Here is a 16,101-nt window from a genome sequence, read left to right as displayed (position 1 = left end):
ATCACAGAAGGGATAATCTAAAGAAGTTATGGAGTAGTGAAGAAAAAGCTGATCATTTTAAAAGCCGTATTCAAGGAGAAGGACAGAATCTGGGACACTTTTAGAAGTGATTTCTGCCTCCTTATGTTTTGAAATGTGCATTAGAAAAAACATGTACATTTTAGAAAGAAGTTGAGACAGCCAGAGGGAACCGCTCCCTTTTATCTTTTAAAAAAAACAACAAAAAAAATTTAAATACTGGATAGAAAAATTAACATGACATGGCAAAATTCTCAGAAATCTAGAGCCGATTCCTCCCCGCATGATAAGAAGAACAAGCTGAGAATAAGCGAGGGACCAAAACAATACAAAAAAACCCCCCATTCATCTTGAAAATTGATCCATGAACAGGCACCACACGTAGTCAGTACTTGAGAAAAACGTCACATTGCTAAATAGGCCACGCTCGAATGGCACATAATGTGGTCGTTCAATTGAAAATATTGTTATTGAGAAACAGACTTGCAGCGTCACAGAACAGGACCGTTCAGTCTCAGTGGTAGAGTGGAGCTGTGGATGATATTGCCCCAGACAGTAGCATGAAAGACGACATGACATATCAAGGTGAATATAACTTGGGGGCAGGCATGTCAAAGTGGATCTCAACACAGTTGTGTCAAGCCGGATCCCAACAGGCTGGTTGATGTCAGTAGCTGTCACTCATCAGCTGTACATGGGTACTGAATTACCTGGTGCATCCCAGAGGCTGGGGCATCATATGCGTGGGCAGGCGCATTGTAAGACCCATGTTTTTTTTGTTACTTAAAATGTAAAGACTACACTGAGAGGGATGCAGCAACAGAGTATATTTTTGCCCTACCTGGTTTAATAGAAATATCTCCACAGACACAAACACGCACATGGAGAATCAACCAAAAATGTATTTGTGCTTTTGCTTTTGAAACACAGCAGTTGTATTTTTTTGAATCATCAACCCAGAGCTCTGAGGAGACTGCATTCTTTACAAAAACGTTTTTTCAGGTGTTGATACACTGTAGAATAGTTTCCCTAATAAGATGATACTTAATTTAATACAAATAGCTTTTTCTTAAAGGTTGTCCAGAGGTTGTTCAGAGTAACTTTTACATGAACATTTCCACTCATATATTTAAAACCTTGCACGGCATCTGTAGAGACTGCATTGCATTGTCGTAAAGCTACTGCAGTGTAGAACTTGTTTGCTTTTTGTGACTCTCAAATGTGCAATGATTTGGGAGATGAATGGGGGTGGGTGATAACCAGTGTCTGGCTTTATGCTTTTGAGTAGCAATAGAGGAGCAATATATCCCAAAGGATGGGTATTCATAAACAGATTTTCAAGTGAAATGAACCACACTTTTCTCGGATGGTTTTGGTCTGCTACTCTTCCTGCTGGAGTAGAGAATCTGCCTGCAAATGGATGAAATTGTTTGCCTTTATTGAAATTTGCCTCTCTGTTATCTCTGTCTGCACTCGTAGAAAGGAGCAGACAGTCTATACAGGCACAGACACACAGACGCACACACACACACACACGCACACAGCTTTCCAGAACAGGCACACACGAGAACACACACACACACCATATGAACACAGACACATATAAACACACATTCACCTCATGGGTGGGAACAATAATTGATTTTTGGCTGCATCTGAATTCTCTCGAATGATTTAGCAACAATTCACTGAAGTCATTAACTGAAATTCTGAGGTTTCCCCGATCACGGTCAGCCAGCTAGGTAACCAAATGCTTCCTCTATCCAGCAGAATTGTTAAAGAATAAAACACTATCTTCATTATCACGGGAGTGGTATAAGGCTGTCAGTTCCCTGGTAGGAAGTAGTTATGGAGATGTTGTGAGAGAACTCCAATAGTTTGGATTTTGGTTAACCTTTTTCAGGTAACTCTCAGGTCTTGTTGTGCTGTTTGACAAAGTTTTCATAAGAGTGCAGAAAAACCTCCCCTTCAGCCATGCCGATCATGTGAAAAAGACCCATATTGTGTAATCAGGTGTGGTTGGTTGATTCACCATGGCTGCTTACTTATTACAAGTCCTTGTTTGTCTTGCTGTGTTCAGGTTTAGATTTGAGGAAAAAAGTCTTGATTGTGGCAGTTGTTTTGATTATGGCACCTATAAATGTTATCTTTTCCCTTCAGTAATTCAGTGTTTAAACTAATTATCCAAATATTGTTTGATAATTTGCTGGATGAGAAAGGGTAACAGGTTAAATTAGACTTATTTACTGAGATGAGAAGAAAACTACATGCTCTGTAAAGCTGTTTTAAACATGTTATTGAGAATGAGGACAGAGTTGTTTTTAGAAATTCTGTTAAAATTTCACCTATGGCAGACTTGATGTTTATTGAGCGTCATTAATGCACCTTGGGACATTATTGCTGTTCCTTTTGCAGTTGTTTACAATAGGGTTGAAGATCCTGTTCTGTGCACAAGAATGTCGACACATTGGAGTTAAACCTGGACTCTGGAGGATAAAGATTCTTAAAGCTCCAACATAGACACCTGTGGACTGATTAAATCCCCTTCCACATCAATAGGTGGTTAGGATAGGAGAACACAGTGTACTAACCATCAGTTTATTATTTTTAGGCATATCCAGTTGTGCAGTCAGAACTGCATTTAGCCATGTGGAATACACAAAAAAATTCAGTTAAATCCAACAGAAAAATGTTAAAACAAATAGCGTACTCGCATATCAATTGATTGTCTGAAAACAGAATGCCAAAGGTGAAGAAGTCGTAAGAAAAATTTGAGATTGTTTCCTAAATAATTTTCAGGTTCTGTGCGTTGGATTAGTGTGGGATCTGTGGAACAGCTCTCAAGAAGTCTCTCCAAAGTGGAAACTTGCCAGTCTTGCAGGTTTCTGTAAAAAAAATCTATCAAAGCCTCTGCTGTGCTGTCAAAGTAGGGATTTTACTTTCAGCAGGCATACATCACCAACACAACTGAAGCACTGGTTCTCAGATTTCACCCACTTGACACTGCATGAAGTTCATGAGCTGATGAGTTGCTCAGTACCTTTCTTTGAGATTTAGTGTTCCCTGTGAAACGGAGTAATTTCAGCAAGAGACATGTCTTTCGAACATTTAACAGTGTAAGAATATCTGAGTGTGTTGTTTTGCTGAATCATAGTCACAGTGAATTGCGTGAGTATTGAGCCACTATGTTTGAATAGTTGCAGGGATGTAATGTTTACCACTTTTCTGTTCTGTTAAGTCTTTTTATGAAAACACACCAACCAAAGAATAATCCAAAGCTTATTATTGTGCCGCGGTAGATTTGTTATATTGTCTGGGCTACTGGGCCAGACGATAAACCACACAGCTGATGGAACTGAGAGTACTTTTGTCTACCTTTTTTGATGGTCTTGTTTTTCCCCAACAGAAGAATGCTTTTATGGAAAAAAAAATGTAATTTGGTTTGGGCTCAAATAATGTCATGGTAGTGACTGTAATAGGAAGTTCTATTGGAGCTAAATTAGACCTGTTACTCAAATGTCCCTCTTTATGCATGTGTATTCGTTCTGTGTTGTGTGTTTTTTCGTATTTGTATCATCGTCAGTCATCATGTAAGTCTGGTGTGAAGACACATTTGTGATAAATTCAATGTGTTCATAAGAATCCTCTTGAATAACTGTTGCTGAATATGATCATTGATCCAGAATAATTTTATCTGTGTGTGATTGACTGTGCTGTTTGTGTATATCGGCAGCTGGCGTCGGGCATCTACAGCTTTGCGTGCTCCCTTTGGAGTCATCACACCGACTGCTTCCTCCAGCAGATCTACGCCAGAGATGAAGCTGCAGCGCTCAGCTCACTGGAGAGGACGCTGCTCTCCCTTAAAGGTATCAATGCTTGCACACATGCCCATACACACACACACACACACACACACACACACACGACACAACTGTGCTCTCATGCAAAGCGGAGCAGTGATCTATTGATGCAAAATGGTAAGTAAATGATGGCATGATATTACATAATGTGATAATTATCAAGATTTCACCTATCGACAAAAGCTAATGAAGCGGACAAGTTCTGACCTTCTAAAAAAATCACACACGCTGAAACACCGCTTAAGTGGAGTAGGGTTTAATGTGGCACTGTATAGTTTGGGAGAATTTTATGCAATATGTATGAGGTAATAATACAAACACATTGTAAAAATATTTGTCGTCCTCTGTTCTCAGATGAAAAAAAAGGTCCCCAGAACAGTCCACCAAATATAAACAAACAAAAGAAAACTCTGAAATTGTGTTGTCCTTTTAAGTTCAATTTGTTAATTCAGTTTATTTAGGTTTTTTTTAGGCATTAAAAAATCAGTAAATGCAGATTATTCTTCTTTGGCTTAAAATATCTTCTCCAAAACAACAGAGTGCCCCGGACAGACTTTATTGTCATTCAATGTGCAACAAATGAACACAGAACTAAATTTTGTTTCAGGGGCTCAGCATAGGATTGAAATATGAAGGTCTTTGCAAAAAAAGCTACTGTGTATGCCAACTTTTTTTTTGTTGCCAGAATTGCATGTAATTGTCTGGAAGATAAAAATATCAACAACCAAAATGTTCACTGGGAGACATGTCAAATAAATGAATATATATACTAATAGCATATTTGATACCCCCAACGTGACTTATGAGATATATTGCCAAGATCTCCTAAATATGATTATATGTTGTACACTAATGTAAATGTTTGGTTTTGCTCCCACTGTTGACACATCACTGATTCACAGAATGTTTAAGTACTCACCCCAGCCTTGTTTCATCCCAATGCTTCCCAGTGCACTGTCAGTGATTTCTGCCTGATGAAAAAATCTAAGTTCAGGTGGGCCTAAAGAGTAGCTCGAGATTCACAAATCACATACACCAGAAACAGCCCAGCACTTTGGCTAGACAGCAGTTAACACTACTCTGAAATGGTGGGGGCAAAGTGTGCATCTCTTGGGCAGTTTTGGGCAACATATAAACTGCTGCTCATAGAGAAATAGAAGATGTGTTAACAGCCAAAGGAACAAAAAATGTTTCAAAGCAGAAAAGCAAATGGCAGGAAAAATCAAACCAGCAATGTTGCTGAAAATGCATCCTATTGTAGGTTTTTAACTGATCTTGTTAACTTTTATTATTTAATCTTCCTTGCCTCATTTATTTATCCTTGTTAAGCACTTTGTAACTTTGTGAGGTAAGGTGCTATATAAATAAAGTGTGTTTTTGTGATTATTGTTATTATATGCTGGGTGTCAAAAAATGTCCTGCATACAGATTTTCTTTTTTCTTTCTCCTCTCTGCCTCTCTCAGTTCTTCGCAAGTTAACAGTCCATGGATTCCAAGAGCCACAACATAATATGGAAGTGATGGTGAGTCTTAAGTTATCTCAGCTGTGGCTGCTATAGAACCTCTCATATTTTAGAAAAGCTGGTATTTTTTCCTGCTGGTGTTTTTGAGTCGAAAATGACTCCAATCACAGTGTGCAAAATGTGGATGGCCGTGAAGATTGAAAGTGCCTCAAGCCTTGTCTCGGTTCAAAGAGTCAGGAGTTCTGTATGAGCTCTTCTCCCACTCTCAGTGTAAAGAAAGTCCAACTCCATGAAACTGTTGATTTAATTTAGTCTAAATCTCTGCGGTTTAAAAAGAAATCTCAAGTGCCTGTCTCGATAGGGTTTTGGCGCCTCCATTGCTCAGAGTTAATGGAATCATTTGCATAAAATATCCCAGTCCTTTGAACTCCAGCTGCAGATTCTGAATACTTCCTGTTTTGCCAATCATGGTCTGCTGAAAAAATGGCAGTGAATGTTTTGGCTAATAATGGTAAAACAAGTTGTTACTGTTTGGAAAGAGACTTTAAAATGACTTTTTAAAAGGGAGGGAAACATCAAAACTCTGAGCACCTGTGCCATTCTTCCATTACATCTACTCTGTTTGACTTGACGCAGCAGCTCGTGTGGCCGGGATTTTGCAATTTCACCACAACTGGGCAACCTGCTTGAAGATGTGTTGTAAACCAATGACGTATTTATCCCAATCCCAGCAGTACTATCAAAGAATCACCACTAACAAAGTGACTCCGCTAATTCAGTTACACTTTCTATAATTTCTTCTCAATAAAAGCCCCCCCCATTATTTAGTAATTTAAAAGCTTTTATTATGAAGCAGCATTTCAGGAAACATTGCATTTTCACCAGCAGTAACTAAACATGACTACCAAAAACATGATGAAACGGTAAAGCACAGCAGATATCTAAAAAAAAAAGTATAGCTGGTGATTAAAAAAAGGCCTGATTCCAGATGGCGTGGCCAAAAGTGCTGTTGGAAAAACGGCACTGGTTGCAGAACTACACTATTGTGGATTCAAAGGGGGGTACATGGCACCCTGGTTGGAGCGGGTCCAAGTGATCTTGAAAGTGACATCATGACAGCAACAAAAACATTGGACAGGCATTGGTAGGAGAATGTTTGTGAGTGGCTTTTGCACCTGTGTCTGAAATTTCATTAGTTCTGAAATAACAGTTGGTGGGAATTAAAATGATTGGTTCCAGTTTGGATAATCAATATGTAACTCATGTAAGTCAAAAACATGGTTATGGCATTAAGTTCCATATCATAATATAGAAGTATATATTGACTTGGTTGGACACAAATATTTGATTTCTTAAGACATCATTGTGGCAGCGTTCCTTATAGTTTATAGGCTGAATTATAATAATATAATTTCATGAGAGAAATTATTCTGTTTACTTTGCTCTATTAATCCACTAATGAGACCACTTTTAGTTTTAAAGGCTGAAGGATGTATAATAGTTGAAATAGTCACATTAAAATATCATTTGCCTCAAGCTCTACATGTTTATTCCAGCTCAATGAGCAGACATAATGGTTTGGAGTTAATATTTCATGTGTATAGATGTATACACTGTTATTATCTCAGACTTCAATACCACTTTTCATTTATTGTATTATTCAGCTATTGGAAATATGCTTAATGTGAGTTAAGCTCCTTTCCCAAGAGTCAGATAATGGCTGTACGTCATACAAAATAATGTTTCTTGTTTTGTCCTTAATGGCTCCCTCCGCTAAGAATTTGTTTTGCTTATTGTTGCTTCACATGGCTGTTTAACACTCACTGTGCAGAGTTGTAGTTCACCTTAAATCTGAATTTAGCATTTATGACAACATGACTAGTTCTGCTGCACATGCGCTGAGAAGAGACTTTACAGTGGAAAGGAAATATCTTGTATCTAATAATAATGATGATAATGATAATCATAATAATAATTCAAGACAAACCCTTCTGAACTTACTTGCATTTTCTTATGACGGATCATACATAATAGTAATTTTTACAGTATTTAATTCTAAACCTTTTCCGTGTATGTTGAGTATGTTTTTATCTTTAAAACATATCTGGAAGGCATCGTTAAGATCTATTTTATGACTTAAGAGACAGTGAGTGTGGGAATTTTGTGGACTACCTTCATTTTGGCTTTCTCTTGTCTCTTTGGCTGCTGTACAGAAACAAATCAGCAACATCGTGCCATCACGCTTCCAGTAACTCGCCTATCTCAGTCTGATATCACATCATATTGTGCTTCAGTTGTTTCTCTTATTTTCCTCCTAATATTCATTCTTGCTCCTGTTATCTCTGTGTACATGTCGAGTCCTGTAGCCTCAGGATTTTTTTTCTTGCTGAAGTGGAAAGATTTTTTAACAAGACATGTTGTCGAAAATGCCTGGAGTGGATCTGCTGTTGTCCCTCACTGGGTTAACGCAGTTTTAAAAGGAATCATTAACAGTGTTCGGATTTAAACCTGGATGTGTTTGGCATTAGCGCTCATGACATGGATCAGATTAAACTGAAAGAAAGTTGATTGTTGTTAATAGGAACAGGTGTGGTGAGTCAGACAGTGATGATGTAAATTAAATTAATAGATGCAGTTATTGATCTCACTTGCATTAACCCCTTTTCCTCAATAGAAAATGTCTAATTATGCAGGTTAAGCTTTTACATCGCTAGTGTAGAGACCCTCATTAACATCATTTTGGCTGTTATTGAATATTTCCGGAGATTTCTTTTCAGTTAAATGGTTTTTGGAAAGATAAAATGCTTGCAACCATTTATCAGATATATTATGTCATTAAGGTTTCTTGTCTGATTTCGTGATGGGTGTGATGCTGAAAAAACTGTTAAATTATATTACAGTATTTAATGTCTAGAAGTTATTAAGCAGCCTGCAGAGAGTTTAGCCAGTTACTATTTAAGATGGCTTTACTCAGTTGAGTCATGCTGTGTATGTAAACGGCCTGCAGCACAGCAGGCCTGAACTTTAATATTGAGTCTTGATAATAAGCCTGTCCTATATCTCTTTAATAGGCATTATTTGCAGTGGCAGTCTTGCTCTGAAGAGGCCACTCCAGTTGCTGTTTTTGTGTACTTCAAAGGTCCAGTTTTTAAGATTGATTCTCATTCCCAACTCATTAAATACTGACACTTTAGGTTTGTAGGTTGGACTGGCCACCAACCTAAATATTGTCAATATAAGTTAAGTTTGGAATGAGACTTAACTATTTTACGAATTGGACCTTTTACACTTGTCCTTTTTTAATCTTGTCCCAGCGCCTTCTAGTTTACCCATGTCAATGCCTGTTGAAAGGTTTTAATTAGACATATTCTCAAGTTGTCTTCCAAGCATTTCATTTCATTTCAGATTCAGATTCATGATTTATTGTCCCCGAGGGGAAATTCATTTTCACAGTTCTGTTCCAAAGACACCAGCACACGTCTAACACCAGCACACGTGCAACACCAGCACACGTGCAACACCATAAAAATACATACATACATACAGATAAACAAAAAAAAAATAAAATAAAAAAAAATATGCACAATATTGTGCATAATCAGTTTTACAGTGTTTCAACAGAAGACGTGAGGCTGACACAGCCATCCGTTTTTGTTGGTGCTAGTTCTCTGAAATGTGTTTAGTTGACAGGGCCTTAAAGCAATGGTTTACTTCATTCAGTCTCTGATTCCAAACCAGCTATTGTCTTCACACTCGTGAGTATTCTGAATAGATTGGGTTTATGTTCTAATCACCACAGTGGCAGAACTGCTGGAGAACAGTACGAGCTGGAAAACCCCTGACAAAAGAATGAAGAGCATTGTCAGTTTTCACACAGCCTGCTACAGTGATGCGTTTTCAAACTTATATTTGAATGACTGTTTATATTCTACTGTTTGATTTTTAAGCAAACTCTACAAGAGAGAGGCTAGTGTAGACATCTCACTAAATCCTTTTTATTTATATATATAGACATTTTTTTTATTTTTTATTAGATTCTTCTTATGCAGTATGTGGGTAACTTTGCAACATCCAGGAGTCAACAAGCACATTTGTGTCACTCCTAAAGTAAAGTACAGATTTAAAAAGCCACATTCAGTTAAGCCATTGCGATCTACTACAAACTCCTAAAACTGGAGCACGTCTGTGCACATATACTTGACCACACACAGCAAAAACATTCACCTAATTGTATCCTTAAATTGCCACCCCTGTTTATCCCTTAGATCCTCTCCTTCCTCTTAGATCAACTCAGTTGTGTTGACACTCAAACTACTTCTCACACTACTGCTCATGTACCCATTTGATGCCCATCACTCGTGTCTATTTTTCCATCTTTTTCTGTTTTACTGTCTCAATCTGCTACTGCTGACACTAATTTACTTCTCACCTCAACCTTGTGTATTCTTCCCTGGCAGTGCCATGAACCTCATTTCTCTCCCTCTTTAGTTGTCAAACCTTTTTCATCATGACTGATTCAGCTGAAAATTTCTATTTTGCACTCCCATTTGCATTAGTCCTTTCCAATTTCCCGCATGCTTTCTCCTGCTTTTATTTCATCTACCTCGTCCCCCCCTCCACATTTTCTAAATCCCATCATTAGCCTCAAAAATGCCTGCTTGAACTTTGTTACCTGTCATCTCCCACCTCCTCTTCTGTGCTCCCCTTCTGACCCCCCCCCCCCCCTCTTTCTTCACTAATTCTGTTAGTAGCTGTAGTCGCTGGCTGGGCTGTGTGGTGTGATTAATGACACTGCTGTTGACCTCATGGCTGAACATTAATGCAGAACTAAACAGATTGCATCTCCATCTATCATCTAATTTCCCATGCTAAGACGCGTCTACACCAGGCTACAGAAAATTGATTCTCTTTCATACTGTGTAACTGGCACTTTTATTTATACTCCTGAGCACTGAAGCAAATGTGCCTACTGTACACGCGCATACGCAACATGCACACACGTAGAAAAGTTATTCTCTTGTTAATATATCTGCTTCTGGGCAATACTGATGAAGCAATCATGAATGATTCTACTGAAGAAATGTCAAAGAGATTAAACTTTATCTCACCCTCTCGTCATCTCCTCCTTTTCCAGGGTTTCCTGAATGCAGTGTTCGAAAGGCTAAAACAGTTTTTGGAATGCTGTGAGTACTCGTCTCTTTCTCTGTCCTGAATGTCTGATCCTAAGCTTCTCCTTTTTAGTAAACAAACAGTTACCGGTGCCTGATCCAGTGCATGCTGAAGACACCTACTTAAAAGTCTACGATACTTTTTGCTACACAAAGACGTACAATGGTATAGCATAATGTATGTTTCAAATTGAAGTTCAGGCTGTGTCATCCTAAGGGGATTAGTTTTGAATTGATAGTTTGACTGAAAAAAGAAAGAAAACAACCGATGAGAACAGCTTATTCTCACTGCACTATTATTTCAAAATATGACCCAAGGACTTAGCATCTTTGTAGTTGTTAAATCTTTAAAGAGCAGTTTAAAGACGCCTTGAAATATGTCTTGTGGGAAAATCTTTGATGGTGATCTCATCCTCCACCAGAAGGTGTGAACATTAAATTCAAGAAATAAAACAGTCAAATCATTATTAAATCTTCTCACCCTTATTTCCTTTCCGTCATAACTAATGTTGGTCTCCTCCACTAATATGCAATGGTCTGAAAATGCTCCCCTCCTGTATTGAGTCTCAGAAAAAAGCTGCTTTAACAGGAATTGGTCGATGCTCACATACACTTAAATTGTTTTATGTTTCTTGAACCAGTTTCATTCTCTATTGGGCAGGGAGTTTTTTGCACAGGGGACTACTGCAACCTGATTTAATCCCTGGTTCCTCTGGTTGAGTTCCTGAGTTCTTAGTAACCTTGGAGCGTTCTTAAAGTGCTACCGTACTTTACTTTCACTGTCTGATCTTGGTATGCAGTGGTCCTTTGTTCTTTCCATAGAGCTTCCTCATAACAACACTTAATAAGTGATAGATAAATGTCAGACACAACTCCATGAGCTGCCATACTAGCATCACAAAATAAAATATCATTTGAGATATCAGCCCCAACTATCACTTCCAATATTTACTCTGCTGATGGCAGTGGAGACAGGGTCAGGGTCCTGTTGGTGTTTTGGCCTGGCAGATAGCAGAAAACGGCATGGCAGCTCAGGTGGGCTGGGGAGAAATATCAGCTCTGCACAGCCTGATAAGGTCAGCTTTATAAACTTTTTTTTTTCAGGCTGTCTTTGTGGTCCATAGAGATATCTAGCTCTTCCTGTTAGATGTTTCTCCTCCAACTGAGGTCACCTCTGTTTCTGTCAGTCACTACAGCGTTAAAGTTTTTTTTTTTTTTTTGCCAGGCTACATACCTGTCAGGAGAAATATTGAAAGGCCTTTCGTTTCAGTTTTTCTTTGTTTTCTGTCGTCATTGCCTTGAAAGAGAGTCTATGGATTTAGTTACCAGGTTCTGTTGACCTCAATGACTTTGATGACTTTACACAACGTCTGCTTACATTACCAGCTGCTGCACACATACAAACAAGGAAACAAAGGCATCGACAAAAAGCCTCTCAAATGCGGCAGTGTTTTGATTTACATAATCCTTGATTATTCTATATTCCTCGACAAAGCAATATTGAACTAGCTTACCTTTTTTAATCAGTCTAGTGTCACTTTCAATTAGTAGCTGCTGATAGATATGAATGGGTGTATATAAGGGGAGAGAAAATGAAGTCCCCTTGTTCACAAATGATTGGAGGAACGCCAGAAGTTGTTATGGTGTCTGCAGATTTAATTGATTTCATTATTGAAGTTGACAAGGAACTAAACAACATGGGACATCTTTATTGGCTCTAGCATCATGGGTGGTTTTATCGAGCCAAAATTTAAATCATAGAGTGAGTCATTCATGGTCACTTTGAGTTCTTTTATTACTGTACTTTATTATAAACACCACAGCTTTTAATGTGCTCCTGGGACTCTCACAAGGCAGCCAGGTGAAGTGGGCATTTGACCTTAAATAAAGTTTGTTGTAATAACTCAGGCCAAGATAAAATTAATTCTCTGCACATTTCCTTTCTCTTTCTGTTTTTCGTCTTATCTTGCTCCTACGCATTAATACCGCTTTTACATAAGGTCCATCATGATTGTATTTAATAGACAAGACTAGACACAAGTTAAGATAATTTCTCATCTAATGCTTCATGTTATACTGAAAAGGTTTCCTTTGAATTAATTATGACTCACTAAAATCTCATTATCAACAATTGACACAGTCGTTTCTTATGTGGGCTTCATGCAGTGTACTTTTTTATGAAGACGTAGGCTTGATACTTGAAAGTTCAGAATTTATTTTTTTAACTTCCAGCAAATAATTGTTATGGAGGCAAACATCAGCAGTAATTTCTAGGTAGACAACTTGCAGTTTATTTGCATTGCAGAGATATGTGAAATCGGCACATTTTAGTTGTCATTTTGAGCTTTAAATGTATGTTTAAAGATATATATCGTTAAACAGTGTTATCTGATCTCCATTGCTAGTATGTTTGATAAACCAAATTGACCCAACAAAGACATCTCATCGTCGAGCGGATTGTCGGCAAGGATTGGGTAAACTTCAGCCGTCATGTTTTAAAAACTCTGGCCATCCCGGTAAATTATGTCTCTGACCTAAAATTAGTGAACGCATTGTTATTAAAAAGAAAAGCCTCAAACTTACATTTTAGATGATGCAGATGTACACTCAATAACATTGTGAAAAAGATAATAAAATTTTTTGTTAGCTGTGTGATGCAGAGGTTTTCTACCTTTAAGTGTAAATGAACACTGTGATTGGTTCTATAAAGTTGAACCCTGTTGAGTGAATTAGCATATTTTCCACAAAGTCAAATTATTCCATAACTTAACATCCATTGGACTCAAATTCTTTGATACAAAAGTTGCTCAATCTGATTATCTATCGTTAATGTTTGTTTAACAAAGGATCAAAGAGGTGATTGTAAATATTTGCACTGATATCATGTGTGAATGTTAGAGCAATATATTTCCTTATTTCTATTACTCTATATTATATTACGTTATTGACAAACTGAATTGCTTGTATTTCAATTAAATAACTATGGACCATCTCTGTGCAACCAAATGGCAAGAATAATTTAAGAGTGCATGTTATTGATGATCCCGAGGATGCCTTATGTTATTACATGTTCTGCGTGGTTGAGTAACAACACTGCACGGTTGTTTTGTGTTTCAGGTCGGCAAGTTGGTCCAGATTGTACATGCAGAGAAAAGCTGGAGAAGACGATCATACTGTACACTAAAGTTGTGAGTTGACTTGTATATTAGTGTATAATAATAGATAACAGAGGTGTTAGCTTTGTTTTATTGGACTTTGCAGACCAACTATAGTGTGTGACTAATTTGAATCTTTCCCCCATTCTTCCTCCTCCTTCATTGCTGTCTTCTTTTTTCTTTCCTCCCGGTAGTTGTTAGATTTCTTGGAGTACCACCCTTGTGCATTTATACCCCTAATCCAGCGCTCCCTGGAGTTCGCCGTCAGCTACGTGTTCACTCCTGCAGGGGAGGGAGTCACCTTTGAACGCTTCATTGTTCAGTGCATGAACCTCATCAAGATGATTGTAAAGAATGATGCCTACAAACCTGCCAAGAACATTGATGGTAGGTTATGAGGGCTTTGGGAAAGAAAAGCAGGAACACCGGGGAATAAAAGATGAATGAAATGATGACAGAAAGGAATAAAAAGGCAGGAATGACAGTTTATAATAATTGCAGACATGGAAAAGGAGAAAGGAGATATAAAGGCAAGCTTAACAATCGAGTTTAGAATTGTTGGTGTATGATTCGTAGACCAGTGGAAAACGGCACCAGCTCTTCAAAGCTAATCATCGACAGTGTTTTGAGAAGCACAATGCTGAAATACCATCAGCGCCACTGTACCTGGCCATGGCTCATGTTTATTTCAAGCTGTCAGAGGCCTCCAGTGCTTCATTAGCTGTGAAGCACAGCATACTGTCTTTGTTCTGCCAGCTAGCATGGTCTTTGGTGTGCTTTATTGAGCATCCTTCTCTGAAGCCATCGTTGCTTGTCAAAGAGCGAAGCCCCATTTTTTGGGTTCTTCTGTTAAGGCCTTAGTTTTTATTTGAATGTGTGATTTTGCTGTCGTACCAGTCTAACCCTACGTTTGCTTTCTTTTTCCAAACAGGAAAATATGTTTAGAATAGTAAGGTTACCTAGCTAAATGTAAAGTTGAGCCTTGACTGACATAGCTCAGGTCAGTGCAGCCATCTGACTTATTTAGTAGGCCCATGCTGTCAGTCAGCTAGACAGACGGCAGCTAGACCCATGTGTATCTGAATACTAGAACAGAGCCCTTAGTACTGAACCAGTAGTTGTATATGGGTCAGGGGTCACAGTTAAAGGGAAGATTTGAAAGTAGAGTGATGTTGAATAATGTTGTTTTGAATATTTGTTTAGTCCTGGAAGTAGAGTTGGGTCTTCTTGCGATCTTTATATCAAGGTTTTTTGTTGAGACTAATCTTGAATTCTTAAATCATCTACATTTTATCTGAGAATCAAAATGAGCTGCAATATATGACCTTACTACGAGCAATTAAAAGATGCAGTATAAATCTACAGTTAGGTGGGAATTGCACTATAAATTTGCTATAAAGCTGTGAACTGCAGTGCAAACAAAATATAGTAGTGCGTATATCAATGTAACGTATGGGTAATTTCCGGTGGTCCATTAGACTTTTTATTTGACAGATTAATGGAAAAAATATCCTTTTTTCTATCTTCTGCTCTCCCTCCCTCTTCCCTCCCTCAGACAGTAAACCAGAGAGTCTGGAGGCTCACAAGATAAAGACAGCATTCTTCACACACCCCACGCTGACAGAGATTGGACGCAGGCTCGTCTCACACTACTTCCTTCTCACCGAGGAAGAGCTGGCAATGTGGGAAGAGGACCCTGAGAGCTTTGGTAATAACGCACCCAGAGATGCAGGGGCTAAATCCAAATGTTGAGACTTATCTGGACCTGCAGACTGGCAGTTAACAAAGGCATGTTCTAGGGAAGTGGAGAATAGTGAGAGTTGGCCAGTTCCACATAGCATGGAGCGAGCAGGGTCACTCTGGTTGCCAGTATCACCAGAATTTATTGTATATAGTGAATTCATACAGCAAGGTGTTACACGTAAATAATAGCACTTATAGTGTTTTCTTCGATTCTGATTTGTCTCCTCTCCTCCCCCAGCTGTTGAAGAAACAGGTGGTGACTCCTGGAAATACAGTCTACGGGTAAGTAAAGACCCTAATAATGATCCTGTTGTATTTTTATATTGATTACTTGTATGTGTGTGGGTGTAATCAGATTTATGGCAACATGATAACCCAAACAGAAGTAATAATTAAAGAGCAAATAGAATTCACTCAAGCAAAAAAGTAGACTCAAAATTAAAACTATGAACTAACAAAGTGTAATCATGTAAACTTTAAATTTATTTTTTGGAGGGGTTTAGATTTGGAGAGGGGTTCTTAATGTGTCTGCGCAAAAGCAGTAGGATTTCAAGTTGTTCTGTGTTTGACAGTGCTCCTAACAATGGTTGCACACACAGTCCTTCCAACAAAACAGTTATGGCAGCTCCATTCTGATAACCCCCCTCGCTTGACGACATCTAGAAGCAGTGAGGAGAGGAACGTTATTAAATCT

At 38.3% G+C, this 16,101-nt stretch overlaps 1 protein-coding gene across 2 annotated transcripts in view; it reads left to right on the top strand.

Moving 5' to 3' along the window:
- ipo11 (importin 11) overlaps positions 1-16,101 on the top strand; it is a 114,859-nt gene that overhangs the window by 16,538 nt on the left and 82,220 nt on the right. For both annotated transcript variants that reach the window (XM_030417392.1, XM_030417391.1), the window contains exons 6-12: positions 3,752-3,884; positions 5,343-5,401; positions 10,476-10,524; positions 13,627-13,697; positions 13,859-14,051; positions 15,220-15,372; positions 15,646-15,689. In XM_030417392.1, coding sequence (XP_030273252.1) covers positions 3,752-3,884; positions 5,343-5,401; positions 10,476-10,524; positions 13,627-13,697; positions 13,859-14,051; positions 15,220-15,372; positions 15,646-15,689 — 702 coding nt within the window. The remainder of the gene's footprint in view (positions 1-3,751; positions 3,885-5,342; positions 5,402-10,475; positions 10,525-13,626; positions 13,698-13,858; positions 14,052-15,219; positions 15,373-15,645; positions 15,690-16,101) is intronic.

The sequence above is a fragment of the Sparus aurata genome, chromosome 5 (genome assembly GCF_900880675.1).
Source record: "Sparus aurata chromosome 5, fSpaAur1.1, whole genome shotgun sequence".
Taxonomy (NCBI): domain Eukaryota; kingdom Metazoa; phylum Chordata; class Actinopteri; order Spariformes; family Sparidae; genus Sparus; species Sparus aurata.
This window is presented reverse-complemented; position numbering and strand designations above follow the sequence as displayed.